Raw genomic sequence first — 17,614 nt, 5'->3', positions numbered from 1 at the left:
TTCAAAACTGCTTTAACTTTTTTGAATTCTCCAGCTCTAATAATACCAAGATCTGCAACGTCACCTGCCAATCTGTATAGGGGCATTGTTAGTCTATAAATTGCACCTATAAATGAACAAATTAGAACATGGATGAAAATTCTACGGGAAGGAATTAATATGACTACCATGACTATGAATGAAGAGACGATTAAAGGCAAAAAAATCAAAATTTTAATAGAAAAAGGAATGCAAATTAAGACATAATGTCCATTAGAAGCTAGTGACTCCTAAAAATCGGCATTAGTGGTCAAAGTAGTGACTCCTTAAAACTTGCACACTTGGTTGCGCCTTGAGGCTTTTTTAGTATAATCTTTCATTTTTCCACAAAAGCAAGCCCAGCCAGGCCCCACTGAAGGCATTGCAATGCCAAAGAATAATTGCAGGGGCTAACCAATGGATCAAGTATTCTTACCGGAACAAATAAGAAGTACTTAAAACTTAATTTCTTTGTCTTAGAACCAGGGATTTACTTTTGGCTAATGAGGTAGCAGAATGCAATGCGCTCATTTGATCGGAAAGGTACTGTGAATACGGGGATAGTTGAGGGACCATTGCTGCGAATGTTTTAGGCTAATATGTTTACAGGTAGAAGATTTAAAGAATGCTGCTAACCAAACTATCATTAATAGTATCAGATTTGTATTTTTTCAAAATATTAGTAAGTTGTTGTATATGTCTTTTTATCAAAGAGAATTGTAGAGTAAAGGTAGAATAGGAAAGAGAAATAATAAAAAAGAACAAAATTGATTACCAAGTAGAGATATTTAGTCAAATACCCATTTTTAGCACTAAAACTATAAATAAACCCTACACCATTTAATTTCTATAAACAAACCCAAAAAATACCTAAAAAATGACAATTGGCCCTATTGAATTTAATTTTGATTATTAAATTACTTTGATGCCCTATTGAGTGTTTTGGGCTTTTTTATATGTTTTGGGGTTGGGTTTGTTTTAAGAAATCAATGGCAATTTTGTAATTTAAAAGGAGTTAAAAGCCTTTTTGTTATGTTGTAAATGAGTTTTGGGTGTGTTTATAAAGTCCATTTCATATAGGGTATTTTTATAATTTGAGCTCCTATATTGGGTATAATAGTGAATCTCCTTAAAAAGTATTCAAAAGCAAAATGGAGTGTAAGTGGAGAAAAATGGAGTGAGAATGGGTTTGCAAAAGGATGCGTAGGCTCGGAGGAAAGGTAAGTTTGGCTGGGTAGGGTCCGTATTAATTAATATAGGTTATACATCATACTAGATTAATTTTTCATAACTAAGTAGGGGCCGGGGACTGCACTGATCCCAATGTGCCTCAACCACTAATGTTACTTCACTCTGTTGTCTCGTGCTACACCACACATCTTACAATTACCAACATTTTTCTACCAAACAATTTCTAAAGTGTAAATTGAGATACAATTCAATCGTATAGATAACCTTTTTTTTTCCTTGTTTGTTTAAAGAAAAAAAGTCAGCTGTCCCCCTACTATCAACCACATGGCATTTTCACAATTCATACGTTTTCGCGTTATAATTAAGCACCCAAAAACAAAAACAAAAAAACATATTGACTGACTAAATCATAGACTTGGTCATTTATTCGTGATTTTTCAGAATGGAGTATGGAACCCTCCTACTTGAAATTAATATATTAAACTCTTCCTTATTCTCTGCGACAACATAAGAGAGCTAGAAAGAGAGAGAGAGAGAGAGAGAGAGAGAGAGAGAGAGAGAGGCCATTGAAATGGAGCAAGAGAAGGCAGTGATTATAGTCGGGGCTGGCCCGTCCGGCCTCGCCATGGCCGGATGTCTAAGCCGGCTTGCAATCCCATACTTAGTCTTGGAAAGAGAGGACTGTTTTGCTTCCCTGTGGAAAAAGTATTCATATGACCGTCTCCACCTCCACCTTCAAAAGCAGTTCTGTGAGCTTCCCCACATGCCATTTCCACCTTCTTGTCCCACCTACGTGCCCAAGAATCAGTTTATCCAATACTTGGACGACTATGTGTCCCGTTTCAAGATTAGTCCCATCCTGTACCACAGAAATGTTGAGTCTGCAAACTATGATGAAGCTTCTGAGAGATGGGTTGTGAAGGCGTTGACTAATAGTAATACTGGTGGCTCTGGTGAGATGGAGGAGTATTTTGGGAGGTTTTTGGTGGTGGCTACAGGGGAAACAACCAACCCATATACACCAGAGGTTCAAGGTTTGAACACTTTTGCTGGGGATGTTCTTCACTCAACTCAGTTCAAATCTGGGAAGGGGTTCAAAAACAAGAACGTTTTGGTTGTTGGGTCTGGGAATTCCGGGATGGAAATTGCTCTAGACCTAGCAAACCATGGTGCAAAGGCTTCCATCATCGTTCGAAGCCCTGTACGACTTCATTAACTTGTAACTTAAATTTCTTGGATTTTTGTAAACGTGCATTAGTTCAATTTGCCGGCCCATAGATTAGTTTAATTTAGAGTAGTTTAACTAGTATCAAAAATTTATTTCATGTTTAATATGATAGTTATGTGATATGAATGCAGGTCCATGTTTTGTCAAGGGGGATGGTCTACTTGGCCCTGGTTTTGTTGAAACATTTTTCGCTAAACATGGTGGACTCTTTGATGGTTTTGCTTAGCAAGCTGGTCTATGGAGACTTAACCAAGTATGGGATAGAGAGGCCAACAGAGGGTCCCTTTTATATGAAGGTCAAGTACGGCAAGTATCCAGCCATTGATGTTGGAACCTATAAGAAGATCAAGTCCAGTGAGATTCAAGTCTTACCAGCAGAAATCAGCAGCATAAGAGGCAGCGATGTTGAATTGAAAAACGGCAAGTCGTACCAATTTGATGCAATCGTTTTCTGCACCGGGTTCAAGAGATCAACAAATTTGTGGCTCAAGGTGATGATTAAATAACAAATTAATCAAATTAATTAAAAGAAAAACACTATTTTTTTATGTGAAATTTTAATTTTTTTGTTACAGGGGGATGATCATCTTTTACAAGATGATGGACTTCCAAGACAAAGTTTCCCTAACCATTGGAAGGGAAAGAACGGTTTATATTGTGTGGGATTATCAAGAAGAGGAATATATGGGTCTAGTGCGGATGCCCAAAACATAGCAAATGATATCAAGTCATTTCTATAGTAACCAAACTGAAGGTCATCAGTCAAGTTTACCTCCCTATGTTTTTATTTATTTATATCGTTTTTGGTTGTGATAGTGAAAAAGCTTGCTGCAATGTAGACGAATAATTAATAACAAATGGCTTTTTACTATTTTGTTACAGTAAATAAATTACAAGAATTGATTGCCAGCTGACTGAAGCAAACTTATGGATACAAATTATTAGATTCTAACAGATGAGGAAAATTGTTACACTAACTAATAAAACCAAACTGAAAAAACTCAAAGTAAATAATAAAAGAGGAACACCTTGTCATGGCGTGAGAGGGGAGCCAATCTTTAAATAATTGTTGGCCTGCAATAACCATCATCTTTCTACTGATGACTTTGTATTCCTCCGGGATATAAGCAAATTATAATTTATGCCCAAATAATTCCATCAAAGCCAATTTCCAAATTTGAAACCGGACTGTCGCCGATGTCCTGATCGACTGCTTGGTTGTCTCCAAGTGAATCCACGTAGGGTTCCAACAGATCGGAAGACCTTTCAGACGGTATCCCATAATCTTTGAGAATGCAGGAAGAAGCAGCTGTAGCTGCTTCCCTTTCCAAAACTGTTATATAATTGTCTTCAAATTCAAAGACTAAGTACTTGTCCTTGCATGCTGATTAAGAGCACAGCACAACCATGAGAATCAGAATGGCATAAATTGAACAGGAAATATTTAAGTGGTGCTACCACTTACAATCTACAAGGTACGCCAAATGATGAATGTTCCTTATTTGTGTTCCATTTAACTTCAAAACCTGAAATCAATTTTTTGTTAGTGCAGCCATATGGTTGGCAGAGACATGCCAAAAATGTAAACAGAAACAGATAACTTGCCTGCTGATTGCTCATATCCTCATACCCTATGTTCACTTCATTTGCTAAGACCTATAGAAGATGAATCCAAAAATAAGAAAAAACGGCAACAGTTTAAAATTTTCAGAAACAAAGAGTGATGAAAAGGATGATTCTCCTTTCGTACAACTTAACATGCATAATATATTACAGGGAGGGCAAGAGAGGACAAAAATGAAAGAAGCTACACGTTAAATATTGGCTTTAATAACCACAACACAATCTCAACATTTGATGTATATTGCTAAAGGAATATGTATGGAACTAACCTGTGATAAGATCACAATCTGTTCCCCTTTGAACCTAGCCAAAGAGTAGCGTGCCTTTGCCAAGAGTTTCAACTGACCAGAAGAGAAACCAAAAACCAATCAGTTTCCAAACCATAAGTGTGCAATCTGGTCAGCAATCGAAAAAGAAAAAACTAGTTAAACAGGGCTTTTGTGCTTAGGAGTTTCCTCTGTGGGTCACTACTTACTCCTATAGAGTCTTCACACTCCTCACTGCCAAAAGAACATAAGAAATGGTTAGTGAGCAGTTAGCACAAGAAGTTTATTACTAAAATAATGTATTCAGTGCCAGAAATGAGCGTCACATACTCTATCAGTGGTTCTGAGAGTGGGGTAAACACCAAACCAGCAATGATTAAGTAGGAAGGCTGACCTCCATCGATATGAAAGGGGACCTTATTGGGCCATAAAGAACTCAAAACAATCAGCATCAGGATGTTTATAAGAAAACAATAATATTAAGATTGACAACAATAACTTTATGGCGTTGTAAAAAGAATCAAAAATTTACATCTTACCAAATGCACTCGTGGGTTCAAAACTGCTTTAACTTTTTTGAATTCTCCAGCTCTAATAATACCAAGATCTGCAACGTCACCTGCAAATCTGTATAGGAGCATTGTTAGTCTATAAATTGCACCTATAAATGAACAAATTAGAACATGGTTGAAAATTCTACAGGAAGGAATTAATATGACTACCATGACTATGAATGAAGAGACAATAAAAGGCAAAAAAATAAAAAATTTAATAGAAAAAGGAATGCAAATTAAGACACAATGTGCATTAGAAGCTAGTGACTACTAAAAATCGGCATTAGTGGTCAAAGTAGTGACTCCTTAAAACTTGCACACTTGGTTGCGCCTTCAGGCTTTTTTAGTATAATCTTTCATTTTTGCACAAAAGCAAGTACAGTCAGGCCCCACTGAAGGCATTGCAATGCCAAAGAATAATTGCAGGGGCTAACCAATGGATCAAGTATTCTTACTGGAACAAATAAGAAGTACTTAAAACTTAATTTCTTTGTCTTAGAACCAGGGATTTACTTTTGGCTAATGAGGTAGCGGAATGCAATGCGCTCATTTGATCGGAAAGGTACTGTTCCTTCACACCCTACATGAACATCATCAAAGCTTACAATCACGTCCCCCTGGAAAAGCACAAGTACTATCAAAGTTATTAGCAAATAAAAAAAATCAAAATTTCAATACGCTTTAAATCCCAAGATAAAGGGAAACATGAGGACAGATTCTACAAATTTGATTATGGACCATAATATATTCTAAGTTGACTCTAAATGCCCCATTCATGATTACCTTTTCACTCTCCAAAACTAACTTAGCAACCTTTCCCATACAATTACTTTATTTCCAATTCTAATAGTTTGCCACTTCACATTTTCACTATTCTTTCATCATATCTTGAAGATATTTAAACATGTAACACTGCTAACATCTGATCATCTCATAAGCTGATAGCTTGAGAAGCACCAAAAATTTGATTTAAAGGTTTCCTTTGATGACTGTTTAACAAGTATATATACAACTCGAGTACAGCAATCACTCAAGAATCAAACAGCCAGCATACCTCCTTTAATACATTATGTGCATCAGAAGTGGGTTCAACTCTTCGTACCAGTACACCCTGCGCAAGCCAGATGTGATGAGTACAAGCCTAAGCAAAATTAACTGATTAACAGATACAAAGCTAACATTATAATAACACAAAAACGTGGCCTGATATTATATTATAATTTCTACATAAGTAAATTCCTGCACTCTTCACTGCCACTTCATATCTTCTACTCTTACATTTCTTATGCAAGAAACAATTTTAACAAGATGAAAGCTTTGCAATGTTTTTTCTGACACAGATACATCAGCTGATCCAGGAAACACTTAACCAGACAGAGAGATTACCTCAATAGACTCTACTTTTAAACACGCCCGTAATGCTGGATTCTCCAACTTTTGCAACAATACACCCAGGCAAGGGAAACCTGGAAGTCAAAAAGCATTGAGGTGATATTAACTGAAAAAAATATAGCACTAATACTACTTTGCCGCTGAAGAAAGCAGCGGGTACTACACAGACAAGTTGAAATGGTATCCACAATCAATTGCTTTAGTTACATAAATCTTGGCACATTGCCATGGTCTATACCTTCTAACTCCAAGACAAGAGGTGTGTGGATAGTGCAAGAAAAATATGCATATACAACTAAGTTCCCTTCACACAGATGAAAGTTGGGAAGAGATTCTCACCTGTATACTTCCCGTTCCTCTCATAGTCATCCAGAAAATGAGACACAACTGTAGTAGGAATGACATATCCAATATTCTCGGCCTCTTCAGATCTGTAGACCTAAAAGAAGTGTCTCTTAAAATAATAAGGAAAAAGTTTTCATGCCACAGAATTGCCTATACAGCCAAGAAATCCAAGACCAAGTAAACATGGATAAACAAATTTTGACAGCAAGCGAACAAATTTACCTGAAATGCCACACCAATGCACTCCCCTTGATCATTGAATGCGGGTCCACCACTATTACCTACAATTTAGCAAAGTATAAGCAGTGGCTATGATAAATATGCAATATGAAATATGTCATATAAAGAAGAAGGATTGTAATCTTGAGGCAACTAAGTGCTTCCTGAAGAACAGAGTGTTATAATTGTAAATTTGAATCATAGACTGACCAGGATTTATTGCTGCATCAATCTGAATGCCCAACAAATCAGATGACCCATGAGCATATGACGTAACCTGAGGATATTAATAGTGAGAAACTTGATGCCCTATATTTATGTAACACATCTTAATTTGGACGGCATATTTATCTTTTAAGGACATCAACCGATTATCAGAACCATATCCATCAGCAAGTAATAAATCATACAAGTCCACTCAGGTAAGGAAAGCCAAACCTCTATACGCGATACAACCCCCTTTGTTACTGAAATGGTATCTCCTCCAAGGGGATATCCTACAACAGTCACTGCTTCCTGTCCAATATAAAAACCACAGATACAACACTTAAAGGGGATGAACCATTGTGATGTTATAGAAGAAGTGTAGAAAATTCCAAACTTAGGTATAACAACCTCAACTTCTGCAGTTTCAGAAATAGTAAAGCTACATTGTTTTGAGGGGTAAGGTAAGGGATGAGTTTTATTATATCATGTCATATTTAAAATCTTAGATTTAGATCACATGGGCAGTCAGTTGATATCGTAATACTAATATATTTAATAATAGGTTTGAATATAGCGGGTGCCCATGCCCTCTAAAATTTGAAATTTGAAATTAGTTTCTTTTGACACAATGTTTGCAGTCACACTCCCTATGCTCAACAATTAGTATTCCAAATGAAACTATCTCAATATAAATATATATATGCGGTTTTTTTGGCAAATATTCTCTTCTGTATACCAGAAAATAAATTCTTGCAACCAACTAAAACATCTAAACCCAAGCCTCAGAAAGTTTGTTTGTTCATGTTAGTTTCTAAACTAACTAGATAGGAGTACTTTAAACCTGAAGATGTGGCAAGCTTCCCAATTGGAGTGGTTCTGCCCCTTTCCAAAATTCCTCACTTTCTACTGAAAGTAAAGCTATATCACAATCAACACCTCTGGCCAAAACCTGCATATCAAGTCACTAATAGTAAAGCAATATCATAATCCCCACTACTGATAATAAGTTGCAACATCGTATTTATCTCCAAGATATTGAGCCTCGCTATGTTAATTTTCTGAGGGTGAAATACCTTAGCCACATATTTGGTATCATCCCCTCTTCTCTTCACTTTAACCTGCATTCGTAGAGAAAGAATAAAAATAAATAATCGGACTGGACCTCTTGCCTAAAACATCATTTTGTATATAATACAAAAAAAGTAATTGTATCCTTCACTTTCCTCAATGCAGACTTTCTTCGCCGGTCATGTTTTCCATACATATTATAGATAGAGATATGATTGTGCTTATGAACCCTCAAGGAAAAACACATAAAAGGCAACATATAGAACAAGTGTGTATGTGTTCTAAAGCCAAAGTTGATATACTTATGACAAATGCGCTTAGAAGGCTAAGCCTATTCACTGACTAGATAAGTAAATGACACTTTTGTACCTTTCTACTGACTATTGACTAATACGGACAACAAAGTACCTGAGTATAATGCTCAACACAGTGGGCATTTGTTAAGAGTTTCCCGTCACCAATCATAAAAGCACTGCATTAAAGATTCAGATTATAAGTTCTTTAAAACACACACCCACATGGGCTAGTGAAATGAGTACGAGGATAAGAGTTCAAAACTTGCCTGCCTGTACTTGTATATTGTCTTTGTTTTTGCCAGGGAAGGGAGTAGTCAGGCGCGGTATGGGTGCAGTAAACCTAAACATATAACTGTTATCTACAAACCGAGTGGACAATGAATTCAGCAGATTTTGATATTTATGTGATAGGATTGACAAACACCACACTCCCACAGCTCAACAATATAACAATGAAAGGCAAATAGATTGTTTTAAAAAAGACAACAGATATTTCAATTGGGAGCTTATATTACAATATAGAACCCACAGACCGAACAATAACATTGACACTGACAGAGGTATTCATACCTTAACGACAGCATTAAGAAAATCAGCATCCTGAAGGCTCCTCGGTTCAACCTGAATCAAGTACAATCACCTCATGAAGATAAAACCAAATTTTCAAATTTAAATAAAAAGAATTTCAAACAGTGAACAGTTTTTTCAAAACTTGACTGTAAATTTATAACACAAACTAATCCTGCAATTGAATCATGAAAAGGAATTCAGTGCAACAATTATCAAACCTGTTGCTCTTTTTGATCAACTGCAAAATCTTTCTTCTCTTTTCTTTGCGTTCCAAATGATCTATAAGCCGTTGGTTGAGACTGTCCCTTCTTCCCTCTACCAGTAACACTCCATCTATCACCATTTCCGCTCAACTTATTGGGAACAGCTTCTTTCTGCATTTTCCAAACCAATATTAATATTATTTAATCAATTATCAAGAAATTTACACAAACAGTAGTGCTTAGGGTTTCACCTCTGGTTGGGATTTAGCAGATGACGACGATGAGCCTTTTCTTGAATTGGAAGCTCTTTCTCTCTTGCTTTGACTAACAGGTTTAAGAGCGTGGCCATTGCTTGACCAAAGCGACCTGGCGAAGCAGGGTTGGATGGAAACAGAAGAACGGAATTTAACGGAGGAGGTGAGTGCAGAGAAGCAGCAGTTGCCGACCGCAACGGCCATTTGAATTAAAGCTCAGCTCACTGCTAAAAGAAGAAGGTTGGGAAGACGAAGTTACTCTTTTATAGGACCGCGCAGCGTTTCCTTATCCGTAAATAATTGGACTTTTTCGGGCGTGGGTCTGAATTTTGGCGCCTAAGGGTTTACTTCAAATGGGAGATTTCAGGCCCCATCTATCTTTGGGCTTCAGCCCAAGCTCATTCGATAACTTGGGCTTTAAAATGCATATAAAAAAGCCCATTTGAAAAAGCCGAAAGAAAAGGTTCATTACCTTTGCCTCGGAAACATGACGAAATGTAACAGCTCAACACACGTGTGGGCTTCTGAAGTGGCTACTGTTGTCGGGGCAGGACGGTGATGGAGCTGACTTTTCCATAAATGCCCCGCATGCTTTATAGGACGTGTCGTTCTCACCGTCTTAATTGCTCCTGTCCGTTCGTGTAATTTTCCCGGGGCCTCAAACAGTTTTGATCTGCTGCTACTCCGTCTCCGTTACCTCCATTTCTTTCTTTCTTTCTTTTTCTTTTCTGATTTTCAAAAATAATATGAAAGTGTGTAGAGATAAATTTATTTATTTTTATTAATCGTATTGATATTAGGACTTTAGTTTAACACTAACCTTGGGTTGAAGCACTATTTATACAACATTGAATTATAAGTGTAGCCTGAAACTATGTTATATTTTCCTATGTAAATACTTCTTCCTTAGTATGGCATTATATAAATTTTGGTGTAAAGTTTGCAAAAGTCTATAAAGTCCCCAACATTAGAAGAAGATAAATACTTGCCATTTTAATGTTACTACCCAATTAATATTCAGTGTTTTTTGTTTTGTTAGTGGTACATATATATTAATAAGTATGCATTTGAATGTCCTAATCGTTAATGGTTTAATCACTTTGTAATTAGTCAAATCCAAACATTCATCAATGGTCATTTGGAGATCCCTTGTCAATGGATTGGATTTTGATATGAATTCAATCTAAATTTGGTGACTTGGACTTCTCAATCTGATAATTCGATTACAATCCAAATCCGTGAATTTGATTATAAATGGATTCATATATGAATTATATGTGTAAATGAATAATTTTAGTTTTATAGCACTAAGAATACACTTTAAAAACTAATTGTAAAGATAAAATATCAAAAATTGATATAAAAAGTAGATAAAAACAATAAAAGAACAATGCCACTAATTAAATTTTGAATTTTTTTTATAGGTACATCTCAAAATAAATCCAATAATAATCTGATCCGTCGAATCCAATGAGTAACATATATGAATTGAGAGGTGCAATCCAACAATCCGAATCCGATAATCTGATTATAAAAGGATTTTGATTTGGATTAAGGTATATTTGATCTAAATCTTATCCGTTTACATGATTAATATTATTAAAAATGAGCCAAATATAAAGTGTGGGACAAATTCATTAGCATCATGAACATTCGTTGGATTGAGTTTGTTGAAAACAATGTTTCTTCTATTATTTGACTAGTACCATCAAATACCAAATAAGAAAATGTTTCAAATTATGAGACTACATTGCATGATGAGTTTTCTATATTCTCATTAAAGAATGATAATGTACCAAATTTTTGGATGTTTTATTATTTATAATAATTTATTATGTATATTAAATCACTGGAAGAATTTATGTTTCGCCACTTTGTTGTTTCAGTCAGTGATAGGTTTACCAGCTAACAAAGGGAACATACGACACACACTGAAGCCGAGCCGGTCTAATTAAGCCAAACTAATCCACGTGGACCATGGTTAAGCGACGCTTGCTCTTCATGCAAAACAAATACGAATTTAATTACAGAATCAAGTCCATGATTATTTGTTCTTTATTTCGTTCTTTATGGTTTTCACAAGACAGGCGGGACCCAATTTCCCCAAAATCGACGGGCAGTGTTGCGACACGTAAGTAAAGAAAAAAGGTGACGGAGAGAGAGATGACAAATGGGCGAGATGCATGAGGCGAGGGCATGCACTGCAGGGCAAAAGGAGCGCATCGAACTCATCGGCGCAAAGTAGCAAACACCGCCAGCCAGCATAGCAAAGCAAACAATAGTACACTACACACTTGAAGCAAGCACAGACAGAGACCCAAATTAAACGAAAGAGTCTAAGAGAGAGAGAGAGAGGAGCAAAAAAGGAGGCCTGGCAGGTGCAGGTGTACCAAATCACAAACACACACATCTTCAACGCGTCTACATACATCGAATGGTGCCTGCACTGCACTGCAGCCTATCTTTCTCTCTCTCCTCTAGCTCGCTCGCTCGCTCTGGTGCACAACAACAACAACGAACGACATCCAGTTTTTGCACTAAACGTTACAACGACATCACGCTGCTCACGCTGCTTGCTCACAGGAGCCTCTTCTAGAGAGAGAAACGCTGAAACGGCCGGGTGTGGAGGTGGGAATTGTGATACTTGCTAGTGGAGAGGAAGAGAAAGTGTGTGTGTGTGTGTGAGAGAGAGAGAGAGAGAGAGAGAGAGGGGTTAAAGGAAGTTAAGGAAGGCGACACATTAACGCCATTAGGTGGACGCGGTACCTGATTAATTCTTAACGCCTATTTATCCTGATTCTCCCTCCCTCCCTGAACTTTCCTCTTCTACTTATTTTCACCCTTTTCTAATTTTCTCGCTTTCTTCTTCTTCTTCTTCTTCTTTCTTCATCTTCCGCAATATCTTCTTTTTTTCTGTTTTGGTTCAGAGGCGGAGAGAATTGATAAATAAATAGACATGGCGCCGAGGACGACTGCCGGTGTAGAAGGCTTGGGGCCCACCACCGTCAATATTGCCGAGAGAGAAAGCAGCGGATGCAGCGTTGGTTCAGCCTTCCCTGCTGATGCTGCTGCTGCTGCTGCTAACATGAATAAACGAGGTGGACGACCTGAACCAGTGACCTCTTGTTTTTTCTTATTCATTTTTTTGTTCATTTTTGTGTTGAACTCTGCTCGTAGAGAAAATTTGTAACTAAGCTCTGTTTTAGTCTTGGATTTTATTTTTTTCCACAGTAAAATGAGATGCGTTGACCATTAATAATTTTTAATGGTGGATTTAAAAACTATTCCATTTTTGGGTTACTGATTCAGAAACGAATTCTACAGTGGGCATTTTGATTTTTCGGAGGTAGCTCAAGGCATGTTGCATCAAATTTTTATGATGAACATTTAGGATCTTCAACTCTCTGTATATTGTGGCCTGTAACAAGTCTCATTTCTGAAATGGCTTCTCAAATTCTTATGGACTTTTCACTTTAGCGGGTCCTCATGGTTTGATTTTCACCCCCCGCCCAATTTTGCCTCGGTTTGTTCTTATGTTTTCAATTCTGGTGTTAGGTGAGAAAGATGATTCGTACACTCGACTATGGCATGCATGTGCTGGTCCTAATGTTTATGTTCCGCGTCCCGGAGATAAGGTTTTCTACTTCCCTCAAGGTCACATGGAACAGGTTCTCTTCTCCCTCACCTCCTTCATTACTATTTCTTTTATGGCACTTTTAAGGACTCTGTTTCTTCTGTCTATTAAGCAAATTGTGAAGTTTTCATGCTCTTTCTATTTGGTCCTGTGCCCACCTTTTAGATGGTCCCTAAATTTCAATCAATCCCTTCAATTTATTTTTGTCTGAGGTCCAAATAGGTAACATCTTTGCCTGTTGATCTAGAGTAGGTCGAGACATATGCAAACGAAGATGGCAAAATGGAAATGCCAATTTATAATTTGCCTTCCAAGATCCTCTGCAATGTTGTCTGTGTTCTGCTAAAGGTAAATTGCTCCTCTCTGCGTGTGTTTAACAAAATGTGATGGGTATACTTTTAAAATTGTGTCTGGACTAGAAAATTGAATTGCTTACAACTTATGAGAATTTATTAATTTTTGAATGACTCATTTGCAGGCTGAAGTTCACACAGATGAAGTGTTTGCTCAAATCACCTTGATTCCTCTGACTAAGGTTAGCTACTGAGTGCTGAGATGACCTTACTTAGGCCTCATAAGAACTTACAAGAAACTGATATTATTTATTTTTGAAGCCTTAATTTTTTTTTGTATGGCTCATAATTTGAAAAGTTTACATTATTTCACCTGTTCTGGAATTTTTACATTTGATGATAATAACAACATATGCGTACTGCCTTGGCACCTTGCAGCAAGAACAGCTAAGTTTAGATGAAGAAAATAATCAACCCGTGCCTCAGAGCACCAGTACACGCTCCTTTAGCAAGACACTCACCCCATCTGACACAAGCACTCATGGTGGATTCTCTGTTCCGAAACGACAAGCTGATGAGTGCCTTCCACCCCTGGTTGGTTTTTATTCTGATGGCTTTCCATAACACCCATTAGAAAATTTATGGCACAGATCTGCTAAGCAGTCAATTAACCAATTCAATGTGATATAAGTTGAGGCTAAGTTTAAATGAGGCATATGGGGATAAATGCCTTCATATATTTGATTTTGGCTTCTCTTCTTACTGTTTCTTGGGAAAGATATGAAAATCTTAGAACCTAGTCAACCTAGTAATCCACTACTCCTTCTCAAGTGACAAGAACTATGCTCGCATGTTTGGTACTTTGGATTATGCAAGTGTCATAGGAAATCTTGTCTCAGATCTTCACCTTTTGCAATTACCTCTACCTCATAAGATTTATATAAAATGCTAAGGTTTAGAAGCCAGTTCCTTCACAAGTTATAGATGTTTTTGCAGGACATGTCTCAGCAACCACCAGTACAAGAACTCGTCGCAAGGGACTTGCAGGGATTTGAGTGGCACTTTCGCCATATATTTCGCGGTATCTTCAAATTTAGACACTCTCAAACTTCTAACTGTGGAAGTAGCTTGAGCATTATTATTAGGACTTACAGAATCAGAAACGGATGCATGACACTTGAATTTGTTCATTGTGTTCGACATTGCAGTAATATACTTATGGATGCATATCTTTGATTATTTCAATATATAGGACATGTTTTTCTTTCAGAAATTTAAAATTCCTCTCATCATGCATAATGGACCAACCTACAAATAAATGCTCACTAATGTAATTGCATTTACAGTTGCAATTTTATTTATGATTATCCTTCTTAAGTGTGGCGAACACTTATAATTCTCATGCATGTTTCTGCCTTAACCTTCTACATTGGATTCATCATATACGACCAATCTTAAATTTATGCTGCATCTCCCACAATGTAGGTCAGCCAAAGAGGCACTTGCTTACCAGTGGTTGGAGTACATTTGTGACTGCAAAAAGACTTGTTGCTGGGGATGCATGTATCTTTGTCAGGTAGTCTCTCTTTCTCTCACGTAAGTTAAAGGGTTAATTAATATATGTATTAGTTATCTGTCTTCACTTTTAGTTATTTAATGATTGTAATTCTTGCTTCAGAGGAGAAAATGGAGAGTTGCGTGTTGGGATACGCCGTGCGAACAAAAAACAGGACAATGCATCAACTGCTCTCATTTCAGGCCACAGCATGCAACATGGCATACTTGCCAGCGCATTCCATGCCAACTCTACTGGTACCTTGTTTACTGTGTACTATCGTCCATGGTAAGCTATTTGATTCTGCGAGCTAATAGGGTTTAGGTTTAATATCAGTATCACTGGGTATACACATATTCTAAGGTTTTAAGCATGCCATCTTTTTATGCATATGCAGGACCAGTCCTGCTGCATTTATAATTCCTTATGATCAATACATGAAATCAGCAAAAAATGACTATTCTATTGGTATGAGATTCAGAATGTGTTTTGAAGGTGATGAATGTGCAGAGAAAAGGTAATCAAGCCTTGGCTTCTGAGTGCAAGAATGGATGGATAAAAATACTGTAGACACTGTTAAGAACCAACCTTTTCCCCCTAAAGTGTCACTGTCATGGTGTTTTGACTGAATGTGGTTATTGTATGAACCAGATTGGCGGGTACTATAATAGATATTGAAGATAATGATTGTATCAGGTGGCCCAGTTCAGAATGGAGGTGTCTGAAGGTACCCAAGTTCCTTTTCTAATCATCAAAATCTCAAAATCTTCAAACTGATACATAATTATCTCATTAATTGATCTGTCCATCCAGGTCCAATGGGATGCCTCATCAGATACAAACTTGCATCCTGAAAGGCTTTCTCCTTGGAATATCATGCCTCTCCAACCTAATAAGAGAGCACATGTTCCTGATCTGATATCACCTGGGTTTCCTAACTCGGCCACGAATGGTCAGTAACTCTCATATACCTCCCTGTGGAAAGTTTCTCTAGATTTCAGAAAAAGCTTCCTTCGTCAACTCAGTTTTAATGATATATCCAATTAAAGTCAAAATTAATCAACTTATCTCTCTTGTTTTCTTCATAGGCTTATTGCCAATTCCAGTTGAGTATACACCTCCAAGACAAAAAAAGGTCTTTCAAGGTCAAGAAATTAGTGACCCACCTGCTCATGAACCGGGTACACAAAAACCACCATTACTACCGCAGTTTATTCCACCATCAAATCCTGACTGGAACCATACACAATTGGGATTGGAAAACAATCCATTGCATGACCCACTTTATCAATGTCCTGGCAGTGCAATAGCTCCAAGTCTCACTAACCAATGGCCACCGATATTTAATTTTGGAGTCTTGGACAGTGTCGCGTTTAGAAGAAGCATGTCAGTTCCAAATATCAAATCCTCTGGGTCCCAGGACTCGAGGGCCTTCAAACCAAGGAGTGAGATTGAAGCACCACTTGTCCAACCAAATAGCCGTGGTACAACCATGCTGTTTGGAGTCAATATAGTTACTAGTCACCCGGAGCTCCCTTCACCACAAGTTGTCACTTCTAGTGAACTTTTTAGTCCTTGTTCTATTACTCCAATATCTCAGTCGAGTGTTTCTGAAACTATCCAGATTTCAGAGACATCTAAGAGTGTTTCTGGTGTTCTTTCTGCGAAACAATGCAATAAATGTTGCTCTGTCACTAACAGGAGCTGCATAAAGGTACATTACATATAAAACTTCTTCTAGGTTGTCTTTCCAAACAAGTTGAAGGAAACATTTATGCTAATTGAATTATCTTTATTGTTTTGCATTCTAAATTATTCAATCACCAAACTAGAATTTGATTTCATGCACCTTGAAAGATGTATCTGTGTGTTTAGATAACGAGCAACCTTCCAACTAGTTTCTACAAACTTCCAAAGAGCTGTGTCTGGTGGTGATTTTGCTTTGTTGAAGTTATATGGTCAAGCGTAGTTACTTGTGATTCAGGTCCCTTAGAGGGCACATGAATAGGCATTCTTATTAACTTCAAGTTGCATTTGTAGGATAATGATTCAATGTGCAGATAATGTTAAACAACTAGTATTTCTTCTTCTCACCTCTTTATAATGGTTGAGTTGATTGCTCAAGCTTAACCTTGTCAAAATTTCAACGCTCTTTCAGGTGCTCAAATATGGAGCTCCTGTTGGAAGGTCGGTGGACCTCACACGCTTTGATGGGTATGGTGAACTCATTTCTGAGCTTGACCAGATGTTCGATTTCAAAGGAAGCTTGATCGATGGAAGCAGTGGGTGGCAGGTAACCTACATGGATGATGAAGGAGACATGATGCTGATAGGAGATTACCTGTGGCAGTTAAGAACTAGAACTCATACTGTGACTCATAGTTTGCCATTTCTGATGTGCTGTACAAATCTGATCTGCTATCGGTCTTTACTAATTTGGTAATCATGTTACATATGCAGTGAATTCCAGTCCATGGTGCAAAAATTGTTCATCTGTCCAAAGGAAGAAATTGACAGACTGAATCCAGGCTCGCCAAATGCAACATCCCTCTAATTCTTTGCTCTGAGGTCATTTGTGTTTATCTGTTCATATGAGGGAGTGTGAGACAGAGGCAGAGACAGAGACAGAGACAGATGGTATCGACGAAAATGTCTGCATGAATAGCTATGTCCGCTTGTGCAAATTTAATTATCTAGT

At 37.4% G+C, this 17,614-nt stretch overlaps 3 protein-coding genes across 7 annotated transcripts; 2 read left to right on the top strand and 1 right to left on the bottom strand.

Annotated features, from left to right (window-relative positions):
* The first annotated feature begins 1,639 nt into the window (after positions 1 to 1,639).
* LOC110761818 (putative indole-3-pyruvate monooxygenase YUCCA10) lies at positions 1,640 to 3,308 on the top strand. Its single transcript, XM_088245633.1, has 3 exons — positions 1,640 to 2,410; positions 2,569 to 2,928; positions 3,013 to 3,308. Exons 1-3 carry the CDS (start codon positions 1,781 to 1,783, stop codon positions 3,175 to 3,177), a joined length of 1,155 nt encoding a protein of 384 aa, XP_088101759.1. The 5' UTR covers positions 1,640 to 1,780; the 3' UTR covers positions 3,178 to 3,308.
* Positions 3,285 to 9,682, bottom strand: DEG2 (DEGP protease 2). The gene is made up of 21 exons (XM_088245632.1): positions 9,432 to 9,682; positions 9,196 to 9,351; positions 8,978 to 9,028; positions 8,674 to 8,747; positions 8,520 to 8,583; positions 8,117 to 8,161; positions 7,885 to 7,992; positions 7,275 to 7,352; positions 7,047 to 7,113; positions 6,840 to 6,898; positions 6,612 to 6,711; positions 6,267 to 6,346; positions 5,935 to 5,991; positions 5,394 to 5,497; positions 4,866 to 4,953; positions 4,657 to 4,742; positions 4,536 to 4,560; positions 4,330 to 4,401; positions 4,043 to 4,093; positions 3,903 to 3,963; positions 3,285 to 3,821 (listed from the first exon to the last, which is right to left on the bottom strand). The coding sequence occupies exons 1-21, from the start codon at positions 9,636 to 9,638 to the stop codon at positions 3,577 to 3,579; spliced, it is 1,878 nt and encodes a 625-aa protein (XP_088101758.1). The 5' UTR covers positions 9,639 to 9,682; the 3' UTR covers positions 3,285 to 3,576.
* Positions 9,683 to 11,720: 2,038 nt separating this feature from the next.
* LOC110761814 (auxin response factor 2A-like) lies at positions 11,721 to 17,536 on the top strand. 5 transcript variants are annotated; one of them, XM_021964390.2, is made up of 15 exons: positions 11,722 to 12,062; positions 12,362 to 12,532; positions 12,990 to 13,102; positions 13,321 to 13,416; positions 13,547 to 13,603; positions 13,800 to 13,955; positions 14,358 to 14,442; positions 14,847 to 14,937; positions 15,040 to 15,204; positions 15,314 to 15,433; positions 15,568 to 15,643; positions 15,730 to 15,868; positions 16,005 to 16,630; positions 17,075 to 17,265; positions 17,377 to 17,536. In XM_021964390.2, exons 2-15 carry the CDS (start codon positions 12,391 to 12,393, stop codon positions 17,468 to 17,470), a joined length of 2,151 nt encoding a protein of 716 aa, XP_021820082.2. In that variant the 5' UTR covers positions 11,722 to 12,062; positions 12,362 to 12,390; the 3' UTR covers positions 17,471 to 17,536. The 5 variants fall into 5 exon arrangements, with proteins under 5 accessions (XP_021820083.2, XP_021820082.2, XP_021820081.2 ...); XM_021964389.2 differs by having other exon boundaries at positions 11,722 to 12,187; XM_021964388.2 differs by having other exon boundaries at positions 11,722 to 12,196.
* The last annotated feature ends 78 nt before the right edge of the window (positions 17,537 to 17,614 follow it).

Source organism: Prunus avium, chromosome 8, assembly GCF_965620075.1.
Source record: "Prunus avium chromosome 8, drPruAviu1.hap1.1, whole genome shotgun sequence".
In the NCBI taxonomy this organism is placed as follows: domain Eukaryota; kingdom Viridiplantae; phylum Streptophyta; class Magnoliopsida; order Rosales; family Rosaceae; genus Prunus; species Prunus avium.
The sequence above is the reverse complement of the archived record's forward strand: the minus strand, read 5'-3'. Positions and strand labels throughout refer to the sequence as shown.